Source organism: Camelina sativa, chromosome 16 (assembly GCF_000633955.1).
Source record: "Camelina sativa cultivar DH55 chromosome 16, Cs, whole genome shotgun sequence".
Taxonomy (NCBI): domain Eukaryota; kingdom Viridiplantae; phylum Streptophyta; class Magnoliopsida; order Brassicales; family Brassicaceae; genus Camelina; species Camelina sativa.
This window is the reverse complement of record NC_025700.1, coordinates 24,027,606-24,045,319: the sequence shown is the minus strand read 5'-3', so window position 1 is coordinate 24,045,319 and position 17,714 is coordinate 24,027,606. Positions and strand designations below refer to the sequence as shown.

Sequence of the window (17,714 nt, the reverse complement as noted above, 5' to 3'; positions counted from 1 at the left end):
GGATAAGTTACTATTTTTAATTAATGCGTATCCACATCAAAACATGCGTAGCATTAACGGTGATTCCACGTCAATTTCATGTCGTCCAATATACAAGAGGATTGGGATTTACTCTTCTTATTTATACTCTACTAGTATATCAATACTTAACTCTATTCTGAAAACTCTTCACAACTTATTATAGTGTCAGAAATACGCAAGAACACTATTATAACTAGTTGAAGAGGACTTTTATTCTGGACATAGTTAAAAAAATACTTTTAATTGAAAACTGTATGACTCAGTGTCATAGCTTGTAATGGTCACTATTCATTTTAATTGAAAGCCCTTTATCAATATATATATATATATATATATATATATATATTTGATGTCAGAAATAATAATTTAATCTTTTTAGAATGTCTTATATATAATTTGAAAGAACAAATTTCACTAGCTTAAAACTTATAAAAAGAGGCATTCAATTCTTTCTTTTTTGGATATATGTTCTAATAATTTATGCAAATCCTAATGCGAAAAAATTCCTAATGTTTTTATATTGTATTTAGAGTGATTTTTCCTCTTATTCTTTTATCTTTGCATCTTCCTAATTAGAAATGGCCATTCACTCTTTAGTATTTCTTTTACATGCTTTACTTTGTTAATAACTTAATATATACTTTGATCATACTAGTCTTTAACCATGTTTTTCCATTTTTAAGCACTCAATACAAAGAGCAAAAAGCCGATCGAGTAAAACTGAATTCAATTTCCGGATTTAGTTTCGCTTCGCTTCTTTTGGCTTCGGTCATGTTTTATTGCGCTGGCAGAGCTTATGCACATCAGTTTGTTTAGATAAGGACAGAACATTTCTTCACAGTTCACTTAGTCGTCGCATATCAAACAAAGTAGATAACACTTATAAATTAAATCATTTCTGCTTATAAATATAACAAGTCACAAATTTTCTGACATAAGTATCCTCACATATACTTGTAACTAGTATAACAAAGTGCAGAGACAATGGAGGAATCAAACCGTACTGTCTTGTTCGACAAGTACGAGATCGGAAGACTACTCGGCACCGGTAACTTCGCCAAAGTCTATCACGGAACAGAGATCTCCACCGGCGATGACGTGGCAATCAAGGTCATCAAAAAAGACCGCGCATTCAAGCGTCGTGGCATGATGGAGCAAATCGAACGTGAGATCTCCGTCATGCGTCTCCTCCGTCATCCCAACGTTGTCGAGCTCCGTGAAGTGATGGCTACAAAGAAGAAGATCTTCTTCGTTATGGAGTACGTCAACGGAGGTGAGCTTTTCGAGATGATCGATAGAGACGGGAAGCTCCCGGAGGATCTAGCCAGAAAATATTTCCAACAACTGATATCTGCGGTGGATTTTTGCCACAGCCGCGGTGTTTTCCACCGGGATATCAAGCCGGAGAATCTGTTGCTTGACGGAGAAGGCGATCTCAAGGTTTCGGATTTCGGACTTTCCGCTTTGATGATGCCGGAAGGGCTAGGTGGAAGACGTAGCAGCAGCGATGACCTTTTACATACACGGTGCGGGACGCCGGCTTACGTTGCGCCGGAGGTTTTACGGAATAAAGGATACGACGGAGCTATGGCGGATATTTGGTCGTGCGGGATTGTTTTGTATGCACTCCTTGCTGGCTTCTTGCCGTTTATCGACGAAAACGTCATGACATTGTACACGTAAGTATGCCTTGACCGGGTTTTGGGTTAACCAATTCAAACCGTTTAATTTTTTTTATTCATTTTAAAAAGACAAATGAGAACTTAAAACCAAGGCTGTCCACTTTGACTTGGATTTCCAGATTCTTCTCAATTAAAAAAAAAATATGTATTTTGTTTTGATTAGGTCAATTATTTGAATAGGACAATTTAACTTATTCCAATAGATACAAAAATGAACATTGTTATGTTATCAAAGTGTATATTAATTTTGGGTATATTAATTCGTTATGTTATCCAAATTTCATGTCAAATAGTGACAGTATTGTTTCTTGTTTGGTTATTACTTACTAGTATTGTTGAACCGGAATGTGAACCAATCAAAATCAAAGTTTTGTTTCTTGCTTGATTTGAACATTTTCGCGCATTCTATAATAATAAAACAGGAAGATCTTCAAGGCTGAATGCGAGTTCCCACCGTGGTTTTCCTCAGAATCTAAGGAACTAATCTCAAGATTGCTTGTGCCGGATCCTGAACAACGCATTTCAATGTCGAAGATCAAACTGATTCCATGGTTCCGAAAGAATTTTACACCACCAGTAGCTTTTTCAATCGACGAAACAATCCCATCTCCACCGGAGCCACCAGCAAAGAAAAAGAAGAAAGACAGGTACGAGGAGGAGGAAGACGACGGAGTTTCTCCAAGATCTTTCAACGCTTTCCAATTCATCACTTCAATGTCTTCAGGTTTCGACCTCTCCAACCTATTCGAGATAAAAAGGAAGCCAAAGCGGATGTTCACATCCAAGTACCCCGCGATATCCGTCAAGGAGAGGCTGGAGAAGGCGGCTCGTGAGATGAACATGAGGGTTAAACATGTCAAAGACTGCAAGATGAAGCTACAAAGTAGAACAGAAGGCCGTAAAGGGAGGCTCTCCGTGACGGCGGAAGTTTTCGAAGTTGCTCCTGAAGTCTCTGTCGTCGAGTTCTGCAAATCCTCCGGGGACACTTTGGAGTACTACCTCTTCTGTGAGGATGACGTTAGGCCAGCTCTTAAAGACATTGTCTGGTCTTGGCAAGGTGATGATGATGAAGATGAGGTTACCACTAATGATAACTGAATAATTAAATAATTCTTCATGAGCTGTAATATTCTGATTTTTGGCATGGGATGTGCGAGAGCGAGACTGTCTTATTGTGAAATTGCATATATATATCGACAAGAACTTTTATAAGTAACAAAATAATAATGTTTTTTTGGTTCTTTATTAAATAATATATTACTTATGGGAAGGTATAATACAAGCAATAACCGGAAACTTTATGTCACAATTTCCAGCTATTTTTACCATCAGTCCTCTATATGCTCTCTCATAATCTCATTAGCAAAAGTGTTTAAGCGGCAAGCAACTTCTGGATGTCTTTCTGTAAAACAGCCGAAACAAAATTGTTTGGTCACAAACCCTGAACCAAACCACCGCTATGAACCGAAACATGAAGTATCTATCCCTTAACCGTACCTCGATTTGGAAAGGGGATGTAGTGGGAGGGTACCTCTCAACTACCTTTCCCTTTTTATCAATTAAGAACTTCTCAAAGTTCCATTTAATGAGACCACCTAAGAATCCTCCTGCGTTTGATTTCAAGAATTCGTAGATGGGCGCTGTGCTCGGTCCATTCACGTCAACCTGTAGGAATCTCAAAACTTTATTCTAATCTGCAACCAACCAGAAAAGAAGAGTGAATGTTTTTAGAGATTATCTTTACCTTATCAAATATAGGGAACTCTGCTTTAAACCGGGTGCAAGCGAATTGTTTGATCTCGGGATTTGACCCAGGCTCTTGGCCACCAAACTGATTGCAGGGAAAAGCTAGAATCTCAAATCCTGTAATCAGAACAACAGGAAAGGTTTGTGATGTGCTAGTAGTATTGTCTTACTCACTACAAAATTCATCGGAAAACAAAAAAATAGACGTTGATTGGTTATGATGCCCTTGCTAAATGCATAAAGACAAGATTCGTAATCTAAATGAGTTATGAAGAGCTGATGGATTGAGATTATCCATCAACCCAACAAAGATACTGAATTGACTTGCAGTTCAAAAGTTGCAGAACAATTCAAATTCAATATATTAAGTTGAACTGCGAACTCGTAACATTGGCAGTAGCAAGAATAGGACCGGAACATATTGATTGACACAAAGAATGATAGATACAAGGATCTATAGAATTAGAGCTCACCTTGGCTCTTGTATTTCTCATACAGATGTGATAGCTCTGAGTAATTTGATGATGTGAGACCACTGTTTTGTTCATAGAAACACAAATCTTTAACATCAGAAACCTCTACATGAACTATGAACAGAAGAAATCGCAATCAAGAGGATGAAGAAAGATAAAAAAAAAAAAGTTACCATCTTGAAGCGACATTGACGATCAACATAACTTTCCCCTTGAATTTGTTCAAAGCAACATCATTCCCATCAATGTCCTGCCTCCAAAATACATCTCAGTTTTTTTTTCAGATTTAGTAGAATCAATCACAATAACCTAAAAACTCAGTAACAATATGAATCAGTAAAGCTTTGTTACAAATTTGAAGATTCCCCCAATTTTTAGTAAAGAGGCAGACACAACCCTAAAGAAAAGAGTAAAAGAAGCAAAACCTTAACGGTGAAATCGTGAACGGTCTTCTCAGCAGCAGCTCTAGCTTGAACACTGAAAGGACGAGACTTGAAGAGGAACCCATGATTAATCGGGGATTTTAGAGAAAACCCATTACTCAGATTCGCGAAATTGGACACCCCGGTGGAGAATTTGAAGGAAGGGATGACAAAGGTTGAAGATGAATTGGGTCTCGAACTGTTGAAGACTGTAGAGAATGGTGCGTAAGAAGAAGAAGAAGCAGTCATAGAAACCATTTTGGTTTACCGGAGACGAGTTTAGTTTTGTTTGCTTTCGACCAGTTAAAGGATACACTCAGAGCTGTTCGGCGAGAGACTCGAGAGCCTTTTATATTATTAGTGCCAAAAACATATTAAAAAATAAAACAGATTTTGAGCCATAACTTTTTTTTTTTTTTACCTTCAATGAGGTTCTATACTTTAATCCTTGATCCTTTTGTTAATCTTATTCTCAATTACTTTTTTTAATTAATTTATAGATGAAAGTTTATTTTATTCTAGTGAGTGATCAAAATTTGATTTTTTTTCTAGTGAGTGATCAAAATTTGGGGTTTTTTTTTTTTTACTTTTTGTTTATTGTTACTGTTCGAGTAATTAAAGATACCGTTATAAACACAATAACAAAATTGTTGATATGTTGCAAACATATTTCGGTACTAGATTTTAACCCGCGGTACACCGCGAGACAATTTTTAACTAAAATTTTTTAAATTTTATTTATTTCTTATTTTTTTTCTTTTTTTTGTTTATATTGTATAATTGTATTTTGAATGTTAATTCTAGGATTTCACCCGTATACCTTCAAGATGATTTGTTTTTTACAGTCGTAATTAAATCAACTTTATTTACTATTTTTAGATTCAACTCGTTAATACATATACAATAAAATATTAGTCTAGTTACATGAAAAAAAATCCTAAATTATCATATAAATTACATGATTATCATGCTCATATATTACTCTATTAAATCATTACAAAGTATATAGAGCATTTAATAGTCACTTTGGAATCAATTAAACAATTATCATTCAATAAAAACTATGAACAACTTCGCCAAACGTATCTCTTTCTTTTCTCCTCCTCCAACATATTTTCCTCCTCTGTGGCCTCAACATAGGCTCCTTTAATTTACTCTCAATTGTTTGAAAAGATATACAAATGGATCAAAGCAAAATCCTGGGGTGTACCAAAAACCGAAAAGCTTGGTAAGTGCAAAATGATAGTATATATACAATAGTAAATATAAAGAGGATACTTAGAAAGGTGGGCAGCTCACCGTGAGCTAAACTCAAAATTGGTTTCTTTCTCAACTTGTATTTGTGACATAAGTACATAATTACATGGAGTCTAAAACAAAAAATTGGTGGAGATATGAAATAAATCAAACAAAAATATTTTGATTATCCACTAATCGGAAGGTTGCATGTTCACGTGAAATCAATTTTTTTTTTCAAATAAATCGATTTTAACCCATCTAAGATAAGAAAAGAAGGGTATTAGAGATGAAATAAAGAAAGCATAAACATTTTATACCAATAAATTAATAAAGGAATAAGTGTGCACCTGTTTATCGCTAAACCCAAATTACGTGTCTCAACCGGGAAGGTTACTTGAAGTATATGAATTGATGCATTTTTGTATTGCTATTGAGACGTTATTTATATAGTTCTTTGAAGATGGTAAAATTAGATGTAATATGAGATCGATAATATATTGGTAAGCAAGCAAAAAATCTAAAAATATATATGACAATTTTGAATTAATGCAAAAGGTTTATGATTAAGGCAACAAATATTTCATTAAGTTGTTATAGTAATTAATTTCTATACTATATCGAGTTAATGTATAATACGAATAAGAAATGTAGATTTGATTTCAGTTTTTTTTTTAATTAGTTTCCATTGGCTATATTGTCTAGAGTTTATTAGTTTCTGTTTGCTATAATTGAATGATTGCGGAAATAATATTTATTAGGTGTGTAAATATCACACTAAGGACTAAAGTTGTAAATAAAATAAAAAATAATAATCATAACTATAAGGGCAGAACCCAAATTATACTTCAAAAATGTCATGCAGAACAATATTCAGTTTCTAAAGGAGATATATACATAAATAAATGTATTTCTTACTTACAAAGTTATATATTTGCTAAAATTTGATTTTCTTAATATGGGTTATCGTGTTTATGAACGTTATTTTCGTCATAAGTATAATCGAGAATGTAATCTTTTGTTTCTCAAAGTCCCTCGATTTACATTCAAGTATCATAAAGATGTATTAAAATAAGTTTTGAACATTTCTTCTCGATCTCTTAAATGATGGTGTTATGTTGTATATGGCAATAAGCGTAAATAAATTTGATCGATTAATATAGTTCCATTAATTGAGTTAAGTAGGAATGTTATTTTAGGAAAATTTATATGGGTTAATTAAGTAGAAATGTTATTTTAGAAAAATCTGTAGAGGTTAATGTTGCAAAAAATAAATTAAATAAGATAAATTTTAAGAGCATAAACCAAAATATATTTCAAAAATGTTAATATAGATTCGGTTTATTAGATTCATAAAATATTGCTGGATATTTATCAAACCAAATGACATAACAATAAAACTTAAACACCGGTAGCATCTTGGAAAAGCTTTTTGTTGATATTTCTACTCTAAATTTTGGAGTGTTCTATGTTATAACTTTTGATAAACCCGCGATCAGATCTAGGAATAAAAGGACGACCACAAGTTGGATTACACATGGAAATGAACATAATTGAGATCAGTGATGGGAAATAGAGAGAATGGTGATGGAAAGGAAAATTGATATATACAATAGAAATTCTATAAATTAATAATCGGTAAATTAATAATCTTTATAAATTAATATATTTATTCGGTCCCAAGCTGGAATTACTGTAATTTTGGACATAATTCAATTAAAAAATAAGATAATATTTTTTTGAAAATTCTTTGTAAATATATGGTTCCATCAATAATAGAAATTAATAATTATTTAAAATTATCTAAATATAGGTATATATATACACATTAATTTTTATTAGAGTTCATTTTTAATATTTTTACTATATAAAAATCTTTGAGTACTATCTTCAAAACGTGATAATTGTTATTTTCATTTTAATTGATTTTACAAAAATATTGTAACGATTAAATCTTATTTTAAACTTTTTTTACCAAATTAGGAAAATCTCTTTAAAATTAATAATTATTAATTTATCGAGAAATTAAAACTTCTATTCATTAATAGAATTTCATGGTCCCAAAGTTATTAATGTATAGAGGTTTTACTGTATTTTGTGATACCCGTTTGTCTAGAGTTTAAAAGAATTGATTTGACTATTTATGTTACCAAAATACACTTATCTATTCGGTTAGCAGTCTTCAAAGAACTCCACACTTAAGCATGTTTGAGCTGGGAAAGTTTCAGGATGGATGACTTTCCAAAAAATTATTGTTTGAACTATGCTAGTAAAGACAAAACATATGGAAATATTATGTAATGATTTGTAGAATCACTAAACAAATCTTTAAAAGCTCTCGAACTTAACAAACTAACTGTCAGATATGGATGGACCCACATGTTAGAAGTGGACATAAGACCCTTCATACAAAGATGGAAGCATTACTATGGACCATGGAGGTTATCTTGGTGAGAAAAATAGATTGTCTAAATTTCGAATTGGATTGTGCAAGCTAGTTGCAATGGTGCAAGATCATGAAGAATGACCAAACTTCTCCAACCTCCTAGATGAGTTTCACCTGTTTTGTACCTCCTTTCTTCTTTTCTTATTATCTAAGATTTCTCGCTCTTGTAATTTGCAAGTTGATTGTTTGGCTTATTCAACCAGATCGTTTGTTCATATTGTCACTTTTGAAAACTTTTTTCCTTCGGCTTATTCAACCAATCATGGAGTTTTATTTTAATTACTTTGTGGTTGATTTTAAAAAAAAATGTATAATAGAGAATTTAAACCTAAAACAGAATTTAAACCTAAAACAGAATTCTAAAAAAACAATTTGAAATACTATAATTGTATCAAATATGTTAATTTAGGAAGTTTGGAGTGTGTGATATATTTGTCTATAAAACTTATTTGAGTACTATTTAAAAATATTTCTCTTTTGTTAAATGCCATGTAAAAGTGGCATATGTTCATTTGTGTGTGCAATTTTTCCCTACCATAGAAGAAAATATTTTCTTGGTCTAATATTCTTTTTCTTTTGAAGAAAATCTAATATTTATGTTTTAATATTTAAAATACACATAGCCAGCCACAAAAAAACGGTTTATATGAAAGTTATGAAGATGACAATTTACATGGAGGAAATCCACAATTAGTTAAATTCTTCTGTAATATGATGATAATCACAAATGTATTCTTGAAGCTGTGATGATGAATCAAATAACAGCTGTAAAGATTACAAATCTCAAGTTTTTAGTTTAAGTAGTTATTGTAACGAGTAACAAGAAAAATGGTGTGACCTTAAAAATAAAAGAAGACACTTTTTTGTATTGGGACCTTTTTTTATTTAGCTTATCTTTTTTTGTCCTTATGGATTGAATTGTACATCTGATCTCAAGTAAATTTTTCTAGTGGTTGGTTCTGTTCCTTTTTCTCGTCCCGATCGAGTTTTATTCTCCTAAAACTCCAGAATTTGGTCTTGAAGATCTCTCAAAAGGCTCTTCCTTTTTTCATATTTCTTATCCAGAGATGTAAGTTGCTACTAGCTTCCGCCATAACTATCTGAATCTTTTTTTTTATCGATCCCAGATAGTCAAATATTCGCATCTGGGTCAAATCGATTCAAACCCTTGTTTTTAATCGATTCTGAATCATGTTCAAGATATTAGATTTGTGTAGGATTCTGATTGGGTCAAGCTAGGTTCCTTTCTTGATTCTGTTTTGTTGAGTAGTTCTGAGTTGATAGGTCAACTCTGAATCTTGTACAAGTCAATGAGCTAGAAAACGGATTGTACAAGATTCTGAATTGTTCAAGCTAGCTTTTTTATTTGTTTTTTTTCTGGGTTTTGGATTGTGGAGACAAGAGTGATGTTGTTCTTTTTGGCAGAAAGAGATGGGTACATACCTAAGTTCTCCGAAAACTGATAAGTTATCAGAAGATGGTGAGAATGATAAGCTCGGATATGGTTTAACGTCTATGCAAGGTTGGCGTGCTACCATGGAAGATGCGGTGAGTCAATAACTATTTTCTTCTTGTTGAACTTATGAAACATCTTAAAGTTGAAACCTTGCATCTGTGTACCTGACTCTCTTGATTGTAACTGGTTTGATTTTACTAGCATGCTGCAATTCTTGATTTGGATGATAAGACATCTTTCTTCGGTGTGTACGATGGCCATGGAGGTTAGCAATTACTGTTTATGCTTCTAAATCGTAATCTAGTTCAGTTTAATTTAGTTTGAGATTCTTTTTAAGCTAGAATTTGGAAGCTAAATGGAATGAAAGATTTATCAAAGTACTTAGGGAAAGGAAGTTATTCTTGTGATTCTTGACCATGGCAAAGACTTGGAAACTGTTGCTTATAGTATATACTTTTGGTACATTTTTCGATGTTTCGTCCTTTACATTCGTTTTTCATATGAAACTTAAAGTAATTTCTATGAAATGTTGTAGGTAAAGTTGTTGCAAAGTTCTGTGCCAAGTATCTACACCAGCAGGTTATCAGTAATGAAGCATATAAATCTGGAGACGTAGAGACATCTCTTAGAAGAGCATTTTTTAGGTTTTACTTCCTCTTTGACATTCTTGTATATTAATTTACTTTTACAACAAAAGAGTGTTCCACTGAAAAGCGTTTATTGTGAATATTGTAGAATGGATGACATGATGCAAGGACAACGAGGTTGGCGAGAGTTAGCTGTACTCGGTGACAAGATGAATAAATTTAGTGGCATGATAGAAGGATTTATTTGGTCACCAAGAAGCGGTGACAACAATAACCAGCTCGATAGTTGGCCTCTTGAGGATGTAAGTATTCTCATAAACTTGCTTCACTTGGCTTCTCCCGTATTCTGTACATGATTGAGTTGGGACCTCTAAAGCACCCATGCCTTTGTTCTTATCCAGGGTCCTCATTCTGATTTCACGGGACCAAATTCTGGGTGTACAGCATGTGTAGCTCTTATTAAAGATAAGAAGCTCTTTGTTGCAAATGCTGGTGACTCACGTTGTGTGATATCAAGGAAGGCTCAGGCTTACAATCTTTCTAAAGATCACAAGCCTGATCTTGAAGTTGAAAAAGAAAGGATATTGAAAGCTGGTGGCTTCATTCACGCTGGTCGAATCAATGGAAGCTTGAATCTGACAAGAGCCATTGGTAAGCTTTTTTTTCTTTCTCTGCCACTTTCATTACTTGGAGATTTCTGTTTTTACATGTAATCTTAATCGAGACATCCTTTCTTCTTCTTCACAGGTGACATGGAATTCAAGCAGAATAAGTTTTTACCATCTGAAAAGCAAATGGTTACTGCTGATCCAGATGTAAACACTGTAAGAATCTAACTTTTTAGTGTTTACCGCTCGATTTTGTTTTTTTAAACCTGACTTGTTATTGTATCCTCTCTTCAGATTGACCTATGTGATGATGATGATTTTCTTGTTGTTGCATGCGATGGAATATGGTAAAAAAGATTTCACTAATTGTTTCATTTTCCACATATATAATAAGTTAGTTTCTTGATGATAATTTGAATTTATCTCATCTTCCTCAGGGATTGTATGTCTAGTCAGGAACTAGTGGACTTTATCCATGAACAGTTAAAATCTGTAAGCTAATCCCTTTCCTTCTACTCTCTCTCTATTACAGTTTTTGTTCCTGCCTTGGTTTGTAACATTGGTTAAACCTTTCAGGAAACAAAACTTTCCACGGTATGCGAAAAAGTTGCTGATAGATGTTTGGCTCCAGACACTGCGAGTGGTGAAGGTTGTGATAATATGACGATCATCTTGGTTCAATTCAAGAAGCCTATCCCAACCGAGACGGAACCAGAAGAACCCAAACCAGAACCAAACCAGGATGAGCCGAGCTCGTCAACCTAGATATCTTTAAAGAGCCAAGAGGAAGAAGATTTGTGAAAGTCTCTTTTATCATTGACTTTTGGGTTCAACATTGTAAATCCTTTTGAGTGGCTTAGATTCGAGAAGCTGGCGTTTTTTGGGGATTTCAGTTTTTAACTCTCATTTTCCAGCTTCTGGTATGTCACACAGACCTCTTGTTTCATCGGTTCATGTAATCAAAAATGACTTTGTATAGTCGTTTCAGATAGCTTTCTTGTTGATCATATAGTTTCAAATTCACATGGACATGGCTTCTTCTGATGATGTTTTCTTCTATAGTCTCATAAAAGTTAGAAAATGATACACATAATGCAATCTTGATTTAATTTTTTGAGAATAGTTTTTTTTAACCAATATGTTTATAGATTCTTTTTTGCTTTCCTTTTTAATATTTTCTGGCAATCTTTTTTATAATTTTCTGACAAATCTTTTTTTTTAAAAGGCTTAATTTTCTGACAATCTTGACGAGTTATAATAAATTAAATTTATAATAAAATAGTAGCGATGAGCCAAGTACAACGACCACTTAGCTAACACAACATGTAATCATCATAACAAAAGAAACTAAAAGAAAAAGCTTTTCGAAACCAAAAGCTCATCTTAAAAAGCAAACCCCAAACCACATGGTTCCAAATTAGAACCAAGCCCATAGACCAAGAACAAGACCTAACAAAACATGACCACCACCAAGCCTAACTGAGCCACTTGTAGGAGCTGGAGCCAAAGCTGGACCATCTTCAAACTCAACCGGAGAAGGAGCAGGAGAGATGACACTGTGACGAGGACTAATCACGACGAGGCTCAGCTTCTGACCTTTCTCACAGTGACCATTAGCTCCACTAATGAAGTAAAATGGACCAGACCTGTCCAATTTCACCTTAGTCTCTCCGTCAGTGTAGTTAGCCAAAGAGTTCGTAGTGTTGCAGCTGTTGTAAGCTTCTTTTGTTACTTCCAAAACCGAGTCTTTACCAGCTTCGTACCGGAAAACTGAAACAAAATACAGAAGTGATTATGTCAGAAACAGAGCATCTTAGTTGAAAACAGAGCATCTTAGTAGAAAACAGAGCTTCTTAGTAGAAAACAGTGTATCTAGTAGTAAGGACAGAGTATTTATGAATCAGAACAAATTTTTATCGTGTTTTTGAAAAATGAACTTAATTAGATTAGTAGATTATGAACATATAGTATTTTTTAACCTTTCAAAGATAGAATAAAAAAGGGGAATCACTTAATTCCCCCTTTTCCTGCTTCCCCGGCTGACACAATATTTTTTATCATTAGATCTATCATTAAAATTTTCAATTTGGTCTATACTATATAAAATAGAAATATAAGTTTTTTCTTATTTTATTTATTTAGTATTTCATCAAAATTGAAAAAAAAAAGAAAACTACAAAAAGTAACTACTATTATATTATTAATTAATAATTATATATACTTTTAATTAATATATTATAATATATTAAAACGTTATATATATAGAAACAGTAATATATATGTAAACTAAGAATAGGAATTTTTAACGAATTGAATCAAGACGGACAAGATGGACACAAGAAAAGGATGTCTAAAATTCCTTTTCTTGTGTCGAAGACTAGCAAGATAAAAAATACTCCCTATAGTCCCTAAAACTTGTTGTTTCGCCGATTTATGGTTCCCTTTTTTTTCGGCGCGTGCGTTCCTTATCTGATTTTAGTATCTAGTCAATTTTTGCCATTCGACTAGAAAAAAAACTCTTGATTATTCATACATTCTATCAATTTCAATTGGTCAATAACGACAGAGTTACATCACACCTCNAGTGAAGGAGTAAGAAGAGGAAGGAGGGATCTTCCAGTCACCGTATTTACCACCGACGGTGACTTCATTTGCAGCGGCGAGAGAGCATAAGAAGATGAAGGAGAAGATAGCTAGGGGAAGCGTAGAAGAAGAAGAAGCCATAGAGTGAAGATGGAAACAGAGTATTGAAAATGTTAACTAAATAAAGATCTACTTAGTTGTTTGGGTTTTTAGAGTGGTTTTGGAGATTGTTGAAGTTTCGAGGAGGTTCTAGTGATGTTTTATAATGGTGCAAAATCGAAAACTAGCCGTTAGATTATTTACTTTTATTTTTTTGTCAAGAAAGAAATGAATTTTGAAATGGTAAAGAAATGTTGTTACTGTAGCCGTTGGGAAGAGGTGTTGAGTGATGTAACCGTTAGAGAAATTTTGAAACGTGTAATTATGGATACTGACATGTGTCGTGTGTTGTCAGCCATGCTATTGCTATGAGTGTTTCTCGTTTTCTCGCTCTTTTAATTTTGACAAATTAATAAAATTAAAAGTAAATAAATATCAAGAAAAAAACGAAAGTAAAAAGTGAAATCCAGTCATTCACCCGTATAGAAACAGTGTATTGTTCGGTAATACGAAAGACATATATACCTTTTAGGCTTTTACAATTTCGGATGTATTGTTTGGGCCCAAGAGATTTATTTTGGCACAAATCAATATAAATTTCCAAATTTTTAACAAGATTTTTTTTTTTTGTAAAAGACCAATCGCCGAAGGAAGGGAACTGTTCGGGAGGTAAGATCCCTCAGGATTCAGGAACTTTTCGTCTAGTATGCCGCTCTCGTAATGATGATTTATTTTAGAAGCATGCAAAAATTCACTATTCGAATGCGAAAAAAACATTAATTTAGATCAACATGAAAACCTAACTACATTGCCAAAATTCATATCATATACTAGATTACGCCTTATTAACACTATCCGGTTCACTACACTATTGTTAGATGATGTGCTCTCTGTTAACAATGCTTTTTCTCCCGTTTAAACAAGAAAGTAAAGGAATCCCCACAATATATGATCTTTCAACTACAAAAAAATATGGTTTGCTCGAGCTACTGGATCTAAAATGGTAGAAGCAGAAAACTATACTCATAAGTAAAATGCAGTCCTATGATCAATCCTGGCCCAATAATATTTAGAGTCTTAGCACAAAAGTAATTTGTTTTCACCCTTAGAGCACCCACATTGTTTAAAACCCCTCTCAATTTCTCATATATAGTATTTTAATTCTTTTTAATATACTTTAATCATTTACTTAGATTTTAGTTTTAAACTAAAAGATTTGCCTAATTACATAGAACCACATGTCAAATGAGTTTCTAAAAAAATTCTTAATCCCTCAAAAGAGAAACATATTTTATTCTCTTTTATATATGCTTTATCATTACTTCTAATTATTTAAATTATGAGATATATAGTGAGACCACCGGTATGAATGCTCTAACTATATATATATACTAAAATTTTAGTATTTGGTCCTATTTTTATTTAAAAATATTGGTTTGACTCCTTTTTTAAGTTTATTCTTAAAAAAGATATCATAATTTGCATTTAAATGTTAAAAAGTTATGCTTTATATAAACCGTTAAACATTAATAAATTTAAAAAAAAACTAAGACCATCACCAGCACAGCAACCTACTAAATGTTTCCTTAAAAAAAGTATTATTTTAATCATATATATATTTATTATTTTTCATTAATAGCTTCCATTAAAAAGATTACACATTTCCAATTTGTTTTTATGTAAGCAATTCAAGAAACGATTCTCTACTTTTTCCCTTCTTTCTCATTATTATATTATTTTTTTCAGCAACTTTCTTGATTAGTATCTGCTAGTGGAGATGCCGTAATAGATCCTCACTGCCCTTATGTCTTACCCATTTGAGTCGGACTTGTATATGTTAACTTGTGTTAGAAAGCACCAAAGAAGGTTCATGTTGATCAACTAGTCGTTCAAAAGGTTGGAGAGAAGATGGCCAAAGTAGAAACTACAAAGTAGGAACTATTAAGTCTTCACCTCTCAACCATCGTCAAGTGCTAAAACGAATATACAAGATGAGTTTTATCCATAAGAACAAGGCATAAGATCCACCCAATATATCTACAAGAGGCGTGTTTATTATATAAGGGATCGATTTGGTTGAACTTTAGCATGATCGACCCTCGAATGGCTCATCAATTTAAGATTTACCAACGAGACATAATAAACTCATTTGTTCAACTGACTTGTTTGTGCAACGTTTGCCATTGATTGAAACTATTTAAAGGCATGTATCATGTCTAGCGTCACCCTATAAACTAAAGTTTTGTTTTGGTGAATTTGGTCCATCTAGCCATAGGGACATTAAGAAAATATATTTTGCCTAGTGTCATTCTAATCGGATTTTATAGCCTAAACAAATCATCCCACACAAAAAAAAACTTCATAGAAAACAGGCACTTCTCTTTTTAATAAATTATTTATAACCAAACTACCTGGTATCTTCAAATCTAGTGTGTGTACTTGTTCAAAGATTATGAGTAATATTTAAATGAAGCCATTTGCAAAAAGGTTAATAAATTAAATGTATTTCTCCGTGTTTAGTAGGAAAGAAAACAAAAATAAGATAAAACAAATATTCTATAACACAAAAAAGACATGAATATTGGAAGACATGTATCTCATATAGTCCTAATCCTAAAACAAAGTAACAGATCTCTTTGGGTCCTCCTTTCGTGTGTTTTTTTTTTTCTTTCCCAATCTCTGTTTCAAATGAATCAGCCATAGCTATCTATCATCTTCATCTTCTTGGTCAAACAAACCCTAGTTTCTCTTTCTATACATAATAACCTAACTCTCTCTCTCTCTCTTTCTCTCTCTGTCTGCATCATTTCTTCTTTCGCATGTGCAGAGCTATCAACAAAAGCATCTGTTTTTGATTGAAAGCTAAGTTTCCAATTCCAAAACAGAAGAAATTGAAAGTGTGTTTGTAAAGACAAACCACCAAACTAGAAGAAAACAAAACAAAACCCACACCGCATTGTTCCTTAAAGACCCAGCAAGGAGATTATCTCACGCTTCCTCCTTTTCTTCCTGACATTTTCCTCGTATTTTGTTTTCTGGTTATTTGGGTTTAATTTCCATTGCAATTACTGCAATTGTGGGTCTCATTTGGTAGGTGGTGATTAATAATTTCTAGGGATTTTTTTGTGGTCTCTCTGCCTTTTTGGGTAAAGCATTTAAAGAAATCTCCTCAATGGCGTTGTTTAGAAAGTTCTTTCACAGAAAGCCTCCTGAAGGTTTGGTTGAGATCTCTGAGAGGGTTTACGGTATGTTCTTCCTTCTTTTTTAAGTCTTGGGTTTAGCGTTCTTGCTCTTCTTTAGCCTTTCGAGTATTAATTTTTTTAGAAAGTTTGAGTTTTTAGGTCTTAAAGATTCGATTTTTACCGAGTTATTCCTGCCTAAGTTCATAGTGTAGTGTGTCCTGTTTTCGTTTCTACTTCTTGTCAGGCTTGTTGATTGAACTGAATCTAGCATTTGATAGCTTAAGATGTTTAGCTCATTAATATGTTTCTTTAAAGGTTATGTATGTTCACTAGGTTGTATGACTTCTCAGATTCTTTTGCTTGTCTTATCCTATGCTTCTTGAGAAATCAGACCATTTCAGTGAAAATGATACAAAAGGTTGCTCTACTATACGTTTGCTGATCTTTGATGTCTATGTTTACAGTCTTTGATTGCTGCTTAACCACGGATATGTTGGAAGATGAAGAAGATTACAGAGTCTATGTAGGCCGCATAATGAGTCAGCTGCGAGAACAGTTTCCAGGTGCATCGTTCATGGTCTTTAATTTCCGAGATAAAGACAGCAGAAGCCGGATGGAGAGTGTACTTACCGAGTATGACATGACCATCATGGACTATCCTCGCCATTATGAAGGTTGCCCTTTGCTTACAATGGAAACGGTTCATCACTTTCTTAAGTCTGCTGAAAGTTGGTTATTGTTAAGTCCACAGAATATCTTATTGTCGCACTGTGAGATTGGCGGCTGGCCGACTTTAGCCTTTATGCTTGCTTCGCTCTTGTTATACCGCAAACAGTTTAGTGGAGAACAGAAAACACTAGAGATGATATATAAGCTGGCTCCTCGTGAGTTATTACAGCTAATGTCTCCACTTAATCCACTGCCTTCACAATTGAGGTTTCTTCAGTACATTTCGAGTAGGGATGTTGAGTCACAGTGGCCACCTCTAGAACGTGCCCTTACATTAGCCTGTGTCAATCTTAGATTGATTCCTGATTTTGATGGTGAGGGTGGTTGCCGTCCCATATTCAGAATATATGGTCAAGATCCTTTTTTGGCATCTGATCGGACTTCAAAAGTTCTGTTCTCGATGTCCAAGAGAAGCAAAGCTGTTCGGCAATATAAGCAGGTGAT

At 33.5% G+C, this 17,714-nt stretch overlaps 5 protein-coding genes across 5 annotated transcripts in view; 3 read left to right on the top strand and 2 right to left on the bottom strand.

The window, feature by feature from the left end:
• On the top strand, nucleotides 997–2,936 carry LOC104752142 (CBL-interacting serine/threonine-protein kinase 16-like). The gene is made up of 2 exons (XM_010474209.1): nucleotides 997–1,700; nucleotides 2,126–2,936. Exons 1-2 carry the CDS (start codon nucleotides 1,006–1,008, stop codon nucleotides 2,799–2,801), a joined length of 1,371 nt encoding a protein of 456 aa, XP_010472511.1. The 5' UTR covers nucleotides 997–1,005; the 3' UTR covers nucleotides 2,802–2,936.
• LOC104752143 (phospholipid hydroperoxide glutathione peroxidase 1, chloroplastic) lies at nucleotides 2,931–4,675 on the bottom strand. The gene is made up of 6 exons (XM_010474210.2): nucleotides 4,348–4,675; nucleotides 4,096–4,172; nucleotides 3,923–3,984; nucleotides 3,448–3,566; nucleotides 3,201–3,368; nucleotides 2,931–3,105 (listed from the first exon to the last, which is right to left on the bottom strand). The coding sequence occupies exons 1-6, from the start codon at nucleotides 4,600–4,602 to the stop codon at nucleotides 3,076–3,078; spliced, it is 711 nt and encodes a 236-aa protein (XP_010472512.1). The 5' UTR covers nucleotides 4,603–4,675; the 3' UTR covers nucleotides 2,931–3,075.
• LOC104752141 (probable protein phosphatase 2C 21) lies at nucleotides 8,885–11,708 on the top strand. Its single transcript, XM_010474208.2, has 10 exons — nucleotides 8,885–9,095; nucleotides 9,452–9,574; nucleotides 9,684–9,747; nucleotides 10,018–10,126; nucleotides 10,218–10,371; nucleotides 10,471–10,720; nucleotides 10,817–10,893; nucleotides 10,972–11,024; nucleotides 11,115–11,169; nucleotides 11,254–11,708. The coding sequence occupies exons 2-10, from the start codon at nucleotides 9,458–9,460 to the stop codon at nucleotides 11,440–11,442; spliced, it is 1,068 nt and encodes a 355-aa protein (XP_010472510.1). The 5' UTR covers nucleotides 8,885–9,095; nucleotides 9,452–9,457; the 3' UTR covers nucleotides 11,443–11,708.
• Nucleotides 11,927–13,401, bottom strand: LOC104753985 (early nodulin-like protein 1). The gene is made up of 2 exons (XM_019237839.1): nucleotides 13,257–13,401; nucleotides 11,927–12,471 (listed from the first exon to the last, which is right to left on the bottom strand). Exons 1-2 carry the CDS (start codon nucleotides 13,399–13,401, stop codon nucleotides 12,095–12,097), a joined length of 522 nt encoding a protein of 173 aa, XP_019093384.1. The 3' UTR covers nucleotides 11,927–12,094.
• Nucleotides 15,971–17,714, top strand: part of LOC104753984 (formin-like protein 18) — an 8,004-nt gene continuing 6,260 nt past the window's right edge. Inside the window, exons 1-2 of the mRNA XM_010476151.2 lie at nucleotides 15,971–16,604; nucleotides 17,006–17,709. Of these exons, the coding sequence (XP_010474453.1) occupies nucleotides 16,532–16,604; nucleotides 17,006–17,709 (777 nt within the window). The 5' untranslated portion in view covers nucleotides 15,971–16,531. The remainder of the gene's footprint in view (nucleotides 16,605–17,005; nucleotides 17,710–17,714) is intronic.

Bases quoted from the DNA above. Each gene is read 5' to 3' on its own strand.
- LOC104752142 (XM_010474209.1), top strand. From the start codon at position 1,006: ATGGAGGAATCAAACCGTACTGTCTTGTTCGACAAGTACGAGATCGGA. The intron at 1,701-2,125 runs GTAAGTATGCCT...ATAATAAAACAG, and splicing joins AACGTCATGACATTGTACAC to GAAGATCTTCAAGGCTGAAT.
- LOC104752143 (XM_010474210.2), bottom strand. From the start codon at position 4,602: ATGGTTTCTATGACTGCTTCTTCTTCTTCTTACGCACCATTCTCTACA. The intron at 3,985-4,095 runs GTAACTTTTTTT...TGAACAAAACAG, and splicing joins GTCAATGTCGCTTCAAGATG to TGGTCTCACATCATCAAATT. The intron at 3,106-3,200 runs GTACGGTTAAGG...GCTGTTTTACAG, and splicing joins CATCCCCTTTCCAAATCGAG to AAAGACATCCAGAAGTTGCT.
- LOC104752141 (XM_010474208.2), top strand. From the start codon at position 9,458: ATGGGTACATACCTAAGTTCTCCGAAAACTGATAAGTTATCAGAAGAT. The intron at 9,575-9,683 runs GTGAGTCAATAA...TGATTTTACTAG, and splicing joins GTGCTACCATGGAAGATGCG to CATGCTGCAATTCTTGATTT. The intron at 10,721-10,816 runs GTAAGCTTTTTT...TCTTCTTCACAG, and splicing joins GAATCTGACAAGAGCCATTG to GTGACATGGAATTCAAGCAG.